General features: G+C 36.2%; 1 protein-coding gene across 6 annotated transcripts in view; it reads left to right on the forward strand.

Annotated features, from left to right (window-relative positions):
- Positions 1 to 8,668, forward strand: part of SPAG9 (sperm associated antigen 9) — a 168,649-nt gene extending 159,981 nt beyond the window's left edge. For 4 of the 6 annotated variants that reach the window (XM_074223706.1, XM_074223710.1, XM_074223711.1 and 1 more), the window contains 5 exons: positions 1,315 to 1,428; positions 3,048 to 3,086; positions 3,984 to 4,160; positions 4,656 to 4,856; positions 7,904 to 8,668. In XM_074223706.1, the coding sequence (XP_074079807.1) occupies positions 1,315 to 1,428; positions 3,048 to 3,086; positions 3,984 to 4,160; positions 4,656 to 4,856; positions 7,904 to 8,019 (647 nt within the window). In that variant the 3' untranslated portion in view covers positions 8,020 to 8,668. The remainder of the gene's footprint in view (positions 1 to 1,314; positions 1,429 to 3,047; positions 3,087 to 3,983; positions 4,161 to 4,655; positions 4,857 to 7,903) is intronic. The other 2 variants (XM_074223707.1, XM_074223709.1) reach the window with 1 other exon arrangement.
- The last annotated feature ends 803 nt before the right edge of the window (positions 8,669 to 9,471 follow it).

Below are 9,471 nucleotides of genomic sequence, written 5' to 3' on the forward strand. Positions count from 1 at the left end.
TGAGGGAACAAAGTGGAAATAGACTCCATAGTAGAAGACAGGGACTAACCAAAAGAGTTAATTTGGAAATAAGATCACTCAGAGCAGGGATAATGATCTGATTGAAGGTCTAATGAAGGAGAATAGGTTTATAAGGTAGGAGCAGTGGGGAAATGGATTGAGATTCATGGGTCTATGCAGAGACAGGCGGCTGAGTGGATAGTCAAGTGAACTGAATGACACTCCTAACTTGCTCCTTAACTGACCATGAACAAAGCACTTTACCTCTCAAGGATTCCTCTTCCTCATCTTTAAAATGAGGGCCTCTAAAGTCCCTTTTAGTTCATTATCTGGGATTCAGCCTTTGAGTCACTCATGTTCCCAATATCATAGGCATCCTCAACTCTTCCCTCAGCCTGACCCCTTTCCCATCTTCTTAGCCTCTGATCTAGTTCTACCAAACAAAACTTGTAAATGCTTCTTCCTTCTTTCTCCACCCTTCTATATTCATCCAGTTGGTAAATCTTACTCAGTTCATTATTTATTCCTCAGCATCTCTTGCATCACCCGTTCTTCTTTACTTTAATCACAGCCCAGTTCATGTCCTCATTTCTTCTCTATAATCCGGTCTCCATAAAATAGGCAAATCAATATTCCTAAAGTATAAATTTGTTCATGTCCCTCCTATGCTCATGAAGCTTCAGTGGATCCCCACTGCCTTTAGGCTAAAGCACAGACTGCTCTATTTTTTATTTAAAGCCATTCACAATTTAGCTTCAATCAGTTTTCTACCCCCCACCTCAAATACCAGCCTTATGGAACTACTTTTTCTTTTCACATGCTTTTGCAAAGGCTGTTCCCCAGTCCTGGAACACTTTATTTCTGCCTTCCTTCAAAAAGCTTTTGATTTCCCCTAGGTAGTGCTCTCCTACCTCATCACTGTGTTTGTTTTCCATATATCCGGCATATCTCTGAAAATGTATCTACCAGTAGAATAATATAAGTCTCTTTTTATTTTATTTCATTTTAGGTCTTTTTTGCAAGGCAAATGGGGTTAAGTGGCTTACCCAAGGCCACACAGCTAGGTAATTATTAAGTATCTGAGACCGGTTTTGAACCCAGGTACTCCTGACTCCAGGGTCAGTGCTTTATTGACTGCGCCACCTAGCCACCCCTTGAATATAAGTCTCTGGAAGGAAGAAACTGTCTCATTTTCTGTTTATATTTTTAGCATCTGTCACAGGTCTCATAAGTGTCAACTTATGGGCTTAATAAATGTTTCTTGCTGTATTGATTTATGCATTAATAATTTTGTTTCATTTTTTATTTGTATAGGTACTGGAAAATTGGGCTTCTCTTTTGTGAGAATCACAGCTCTTATGGTATCTTGTAATCGTTTATGGGTGGGGACAGGAAATGGTGTCATTATCTCCATCCCGCTAACAGAAAGTAAGTAAATTTTGGATTACAGTAGGAATGGATATAGGCATGTTTTAGAAAATAGTCATCATCTTAAAGTGTTTCCTTATTTCAGGTAAAGAAAAGCCTTTTGTGGTCCTAGTACATTTGTAGGAACTCCAAAAATAAACTGCTGGCAAAAATCTAGCCATTTTCTATGTATAGTTTACATGTACCAGAATTCATATTTTGAAATGAATATATTTTACTATTAGAAATACCTTCCACTTAATTCAGGATCTTGTTTTTAAAGAGTTTTTTCCTTTAGGCTATTCTTTTTCTTTTTCAGTTATAAAACTTGAAATATGCATTTTAAAATATTCCCTAATAAAGTTTTTGTTGTTTCTCATATGCTTTTTTTTTCTTTGCAATGCAATGGGGTTAAGTGGCTCACCCAAGGCCACACAGCTAGGAAATTATTAAGTGTCTGATACTAGATTTGAACTCAGGTACTCCTGACTCCAGGGCCGGTGCTCTATCCACTGCACCACCTAGCCGCCTCTGTTTCTCATATGCTTAAACCTAGGTTAAAATATATATATAGAGAGAGACACATATAGATATGCATATATATACATATATATATGTATATAATATGCGTATACATAAACTCTTGAAAACAGTATAATGAAATTTCTGAAAAAGAAGTCAACATTGAATTTGAAAATATGTATTGTGTGCAGTTTGGCAAGATGTGATTGGAGAGCTTTTGTGAACAGCACATGCATTGCATGTTTCTCATACCGTGTTCCATTACATTGCTCATCCATTGAATAAGTGTTTTTATGTTGCATGTTCAATAATGATTCCCAGGGAGGAAGAGAAGAAAGGCAGCCAAGTACCTCATTCTGTAAAATAAATAAAGCTAACAAGATGATGTTTTAGATTATAAATAGATTATTATATCTTTTCTTCTTTCCTTCCTACCTTAAAAACAAACACCCAAAACCTTTAGGATCCTGATGTCCCTGCCTATTGGTAGTCATAGATTTATAGTGCTGAATTATTCATTTTTCTGTGAAAAATAAGGTGTTTAAACACAGTAAATACTCTTTGATAAATTGAGTGTACCATCTGCAAAAAATCAGTACTTTGCTCTGTGGCAACTGAGCTAATAGGGATCATGTGATCAGGGCAGTTGATTAAAGCCAAACCTTGTGACTTTAAGTGTTACTTTAAATGAAGCATCTTCTATCCTTGGTAACCATTTTACTTTTTGTAAGGGATCACAGATTTTGTCTGTCTTAATACTTTATAGGGGACAATTTCATTTTGGAATAGTCTTAATCCAGCAGCATTCCTTTGTAAAAAGAACGAAAACGGAAAAACTGGTATAATAGAAAACCACCTGTGTTTAAATTCCTAACCTTCAATTCAGATTCATTGAAACTAGTAATGTTAAAGATTTTTTTCTTCTAGGCTGAACTTTTGAAAACAAGAACCTCCCATTTGTTTTGCTTTCTCTTATTCCTTTTGGGATTTTATTAATTTAGTAAGGAGCTTTAGAGCTCCAATTCATCAGATACCAAAACATGAAAGTGACTCACATTCTTCTTCTCCTCTACTGTCATATACCTATCCATTTCCCCCTTCCTCCTTTCTCACTGTAGCTGTAATCCTCCACCAGGGACGTTTACTGGGGCTGAGGGGTAAGTGCAGATCCTGAACCAAAATCTATTTCCGGGCTGCTAATGGCCACTATTGAGGCTGTTTCACTTAGAATAAAATACCCCTTCTCTGTTCCTAATGCCATTCACTCTCAATCACTACTCTGCAGCAGTTTTCTCTTTGTTTGTTTGCTACATGGCCACCAAATCTGCTCAGCAGTTTAGTCTGTATCATCTTTTGTTGCAGCTGAACTTCCATCCAGGCTTTGTTTTTCTTCCAGTAAAAACATGAAACCATCTCTTAAAACTATCATTAATCTACATTGTTTACTCCTGTTATCAGTCATGTTTCCTTCACTCATTGACTAGTCTTTGGAGTGGGGGTGGTTTGTATGTCTAGCTGATTTTAAAGTTACTCAGCAGAAGTTCTAGCCAGAAAGAGTAGCTGGATTGTTTTTTACATTCCTTTCTGGCTAGAGGAGGGACGTATTCTGCTTGTGACTGAGGGGATACTCATTATATGAAGCGATCTAACTCTAAAGACAGATTTTATTTTCAAAAATACACTTGGCCATTGGAAGTCTGCTTTTTTAGGCTACAAAATTGGTTTATTTTTCCAAATGAAAGAACATAATTTCAACTATAACACTTGAACTCTTTAGTTTACAAATAGTATTTTTTACACGATTTGTTTAAAAATTAAGTTTTGATAACTGCTAGACTGGCAAATCCCCTAATCCATATACTGAGGTACTTCAAAATAACTAGCATGCTCTCTTTTCCCAGCTCTGTCTTGAATTGGCATTGCTGCCCTTCTGTTTCATTTTATCTCAATGGCTGTAGCTTTTTAGATGATACCTTAAGGATTAACCAATAACCTCTCACACCAGCAACATTTTTCAAGGGAAAACATTTGGTATTTGGTTTTCTTTTTTTTAGCAAATAAAACCTCTGTAGGACCTGGAAACCGTCCTGGAAGTGTAATCCGTGTGTATGGTGATGAAAATAGTGATAAAGTAACTCCAGGAACATTTATACCATATTGTTCAATGGCTCATGCGCAACTCTGCTTCCATGGACACCGGGATGCTGTCAAATTCTTTGTTGCAGTACCAGGTGAGAGGGATTCTGCTTGCCAGATTATCCATGTGATTATTTTCATGTTGCTTTTGGATCCACTATTTTGGCTTTTTTTTTATAGTTGGTCAACTTAAAAAATTCCTACTTGTAAGCAAACTTACAGACTTATTTGAATGTAGACACACTTACTTGTGAAAAGCTATGGGGGAAAAAACAAATGAAAAGCTATGGGGTCTGTTACTTCATGGAAATCATCCCCCCCTTTTTTTTCTTCAGTATTTACGGTAACATAATTGGATTGAAGAAATAGCTAGGAAAAAACCTAATCAAAATCCAGGTATTAAATATATTGTTAGGTAGTCAGTAACTGCTTGTTGAGTTAAATCAAATTACCAGACTGGTAAAAGAGAGATCTTAATTGAGAAAACCCTATCGATGACATTTGTGCATGATCTGAAAACATCTAGCTTTTCTGTGTGATGTAAATCAATTGATGTATGTAACATTTAATTTTGTTCCCCTCTGAAACAGGTCAGGTGATCAGTTCACCAAGTGCTACTGCTGGTGGTGGCAGCAGTGGTGGTGGGGTCGGTGGTTGTGGCAGTGGCAGTGGCAGTGGCATAGAACTAGCAGGTGAAAAGCCAGGACCACCTGTACAGGAATCCAGCCAGAATCCCTTGAAGTCCATGCTTGTGATAAGTGGAGGAGAGGGATATATAGATTTCAGAATGGGTGAGTATATCAATCACTTGGGATTTCATGTGCAGGTATGGTTTGGGCCATCTTCTTAATTAGAACAGGGAACCATTCTCCTTAGGAGATCTCTATAGCATAGGATTATAGAGTGATAAATAAAGCATTAAAAGAAACATTGGAGGTCTAGTTTAATTTTACATTTTTTTACTCCAGCTTCATGAAAAAGCAAGTCTCAACATAGTGGGAGGGAAAAGAGTGTGCTTCAGTCTCCATTCAAACACCATCAGCTCTCTCTCTGGGATGGATTGCATACTTCATCATAAATCCATCAGAGAAATTGCTTCAATATTTTTTTCTACAGTTGCTATTGTTACCTGGATTTCCCTCCATCCTATTTCCCCCTCCCCCATTTATTCTATTCTCTCTCCTTTCACCCTGTCCTCAAAAGTGTGTTGTATCTGACTACCCTCTCCAATAAGCTTCCCTCTTCTATCCCCTACACTCCCCTTCCCCCTCCCCCTCTCCCTGTCCTTTCTCCCATCCCTTTTCTCTCCTATTTTTTTTTTAAGATTTTTCAAGGCAATGGGGTTAAATGGCTTGCCCAAGGCCACACAGCTAGGTAATTATTAAGTGTCTGAGGCCAGATTTGAACTCAGGTACTCCTGACTCCAAGGCCAGTGCTCTATCCACTGCACCACCTAGCTGCCCCATTCTCTCCTATTTTCCTCTAGAGTAAGATAGATTTGTATCCCCAATTGAGAGAGAGAGAGAGAGAGAGAGGGAGGGAGGGAGAGAGAGAGAGAGAGTGTGTTATTTAGGAAAACTATGTTTTTAGAGTGTACATTGATCCAGAATTAAGGATTTAGAACTTTGGGAGTCATATACCAATGCCATTATGTCACGTGATCACAGATTCTAATAGGAAAATGTCAGGGATTCGAGTTGATATTTCAAGTGTTCATTGTAAAGCTTGGTGTAATGTTCTGGATCTCAGAACGTTGTCATGGTAGGAAATATGGTAGCTGGTCAGAAGTAGAAAGCCAGACAAAGGAATAAATGAATAAAATACTTTTAAAAATAATTAAAAAATTTTTTTAATGTGATTTTCAAGTTTCTTCTTTAAGGTGAATATTCCTTCTCATACTAAGTGGGGGAAAAAGTTAATAAAAAATAAATTAAGATGTTGGTAGTATTTCATGAAGATAGACTGGAAAATAGGTCATTTGAGAAATGGTGCTTTTTAAAAATAAATACTACTTGATTTCTTTGATGGTTGTAGTTAAAGCTTTGTTTTGGATCCTAGAACACATTGTTTTTTAAATTGCTTTATAAAATGGGAAATTGATCCTATATGGCCTCTTTGTTTCAGTAACTTAAGTCAAGGTGACTGGAAAGATTTTTTTCTTTAAGTTTACTTTGCTGTAGTCATTTTTATGTATTATTTTTCTTTGCTAGTTTCCTAGTTAATTTACTTGGTAGTAAATTTCCATGATTTTCTTTATTCATCATAATCATTGTTTTTTTTTAACAAGCACAGTAATATACCGTTATATTCTTGGACCACAGCCTGATTAGTTATCTTCTAGTTGTTGGACATCTATTTTGTTTTTAGTACTTTCATAAGTGTTGCTATAAGGATTTTTTGGTATGTATGTGGCCTATTTTCAAATAGTTTTCTAAAATGGTTTTTACCAGTTCAGCACTCCATCAATATTTCATGAATGTGCCTCTCTTTCCATAATCCCTCCTATTCCCATCTCTTGTCATATTTACCAATTCAGATCCATTGTTTTAACAGGAACAAAGTGTAGAAAGCATAACATGCTCCCCCCCACACACGTTTCCACAAAATTTATTTTATTCACCACGGCTTTTAAAGTATGTAACTTCTATATTCACACTGACTTTATAAAGATCATGGTAGAGATGTATAGAGCAGTGCTGTGTTTAAAAAGAGTTCAAATATTCTTTAGATGCTCCCATCTCACTTTTGGTCTTCAGCTCCTTCAGTGCTTTCTTTTGGCCAACTGTAATCTCCAAACACTATAGCACATTCTAAGACTCGTAACTTCCCAAACCAAGCAAGTAAGCAGCATCTTTTTATCCCCAGTGTCCATTAGTGCAGGCCTTTTTGGTGAGCTTGCTGGAACTCCTGGCATCATTAGAAGCCAGTTATCATGAGGTTATTTCAGAGTTACAGTGTTGTATAACATCAAGATTAGTTGTATCAATCATGAGTCAGTATGCTAAGCATACAGTGATGTGAGTATATAGAAAAGAGTAGAGAAACTCTGCTCATGATCTTCTACAAACAGCATGGTGCCTCAGTTTAAAAATGCACCAAGTGCTTTAAAAAGCATAGGACTAAGTACATAGTAGGAATTTAACAAATGCTTATTGATCTATTGACTTTGTTTTCAGCAGAAATTACCTTAACTGCATTTTCACCCACCTTTCCCCCATGCCTATTAAGTCCTAGACTATTAATTAAAGAACTAGAAGTCAGAGGAGGAAAATCTAAAGTGACTAATGAGTGTTAGGTGGATAACAGATTTGGCTTCATATGGAATTGGAGGAGAATACTGAAATATCCTTTTTCTAATCTGCAAATCTGACCTATTAGAAGACCCTCATCATTGCTGATGAACCTTCACAAATTTTGTGAAGTGATTTGTCTATATCTATAACTTTCTCATTATAGCAGCTTTTGTGTCACAGTTTGAGAGTCTAAGAAGTCTGTTCATGTGAGACATGTACAGAACTAGTCTGCTTAAAGGTATTTGTTTTTCTATAGATGTCAATGAGTCACTGTTTTAGATTACTTTCCAACATTCTATAATCAACCACCTTTCACAAATCTAGTCTAGAAAATGACTTTGCTCTTTTTACAGTTTAGTAATGGCTTGTATTAATAGTATTTATTCTTCATGTTACTTTTGTGTTCACTAAGGTGAGAGACAAATTTGTGCCTCAGCTTATTGGATTGAGCAGGAATGACAGGTCTGCTGAGCTGGCAGCACTTCTCCCTGCTGGTGTTTGGCACATCCAGCTCACTTGAGTCTGCCTTTTCTTCTTTCCATCAGGTGATGAAGGTGGAGACTCAGAACTCCTGGGAGATGCCCTCTCACTTGAACCCTCTGTGGCCAAAGCTGAAAGAAGTCACTTGATAGTGTGGCAAGTGATGCATGGCAGTGAATGAATACGGCAGAAACAACTGGGGAGGAGAGAAGTCTCTTCTGCATGGTTCCCCCCCATCCCCACCTTATTTAATGCTCTTTTTGTGGAATCAGTTTCACTCCATAATGTTTGAGCATTTTTCCTGTTAACTTTATAGTATAAAATCTGTCCTACCATAACAATGCAGGAATTAGCTGTTTTACTACACCAGTGTTATAGGCAACTTCAGTGTATTATGAACAAATCAAAGAATGTTTACTTTCTTTAAACTGGTGAACTGTAATAAGCAATCCACATGTGGTTTTACTGTACCACAGTCTAACATAATTCACTTCTTTTGATGGAATCACTTTTTAGCTGTCACTAATAGTGGAGTTGATGGAAAACACTTGATAAATTAAACTCACTGTACTATTAAGTAAAATAGTAAAGTTTTCCCCAATGTATTATAAAACTGACAAAAACTAATAACAGGTGAAATCATCTGGATTTATCTAAATGTCCTTGAAGGGCAAAAAACAAAGTGTAAATTTAACTTTCATTTTCAAATCTGACAAATCTTGTTTATATAGTATATAAAACTTTGTTGTTTCCATCAGATTTTAGGGGGGTGGGGTTTGTATTAAAGAAATTAAGACTATGTTATTTAAATAAAAGTTTCATGTTTCTGACTTCTTAGAGCTCTAAAATTTATGAGGACTGTTGCTCTGAATATCCTAAATTGTTTGAAAAACAGCCTCTCCCACTTTCATACTGATATGTCCCAAAGGTGTGTTATTATAAGGCTTAAAAAGAGATTCTTCAGCACTGAGATGATTTTGAAAAGGAAAATTGTGTTTTGTATTCCTTGTACAGGGGGTGGTGGGGCATTTTTTGGTTGATTTTTTTTTTTAGTTGATTTCTTTCATCCCATGTAAAAATTCACCTCTTTTCCATTTGTTTTGTAAGAGGTCTTAACCTGTTAATAAGATTAAAGCTATAATATTAGTGGAGTAGAGCCTAATCAACTGGGAGATCTGATTAGAGAAAGTATTTTTTATTGTATGTGTAAAACTATAGAACAGCTAGCACTTGGCACTCTAGATGTAAATAACCCAAGTTTTTGCACCATAGGGAGATGAAAAAAGGCCATGGTTAACGAAGAAAGATGCATGAGGGAAACCAAGCCAATATGTATTCCTGATTTAATATATCTCTTCATTCACTGTGGGCATCCCTCTTTCTTCTCTTTTAACCAGATTAAAGATTCTGGTTCTAACACCAATTTTTCTCACTTGATTGGTTTTTAAAACCATAATGCTGCAATAATGATTCTCACCTTAACTTTTTTAAAGTGTATAATCTCTAGTTTTCCTTCTCTGTTATTTTAAGCAGAGATAAATTAAGTGATAATTTTTTAAAATGTAAAACCTATAGTGTAGATATTCGAAATTCTAGGAACTGCTTCAAAAAAAGGGAAAAGCAGAAGAATGTA

The sequence above is a fragment of the Macrotis lagotis genome, chromosome 2 (genome assembly GCF_037893015.1).
Source record: "Macrotis lagotis isolate mMagLag1 chromosome 2, bilby.v1.9.chrom.fasta, whole genome shotgun sequence".
Taxonomy (NCBI): domain Eukaryota; kingdom Metazoa; phylum Chordata; class Mammalia; order Peramelemorphia; family Peramelidae; genus Macrotis; species Macrotis lagotis.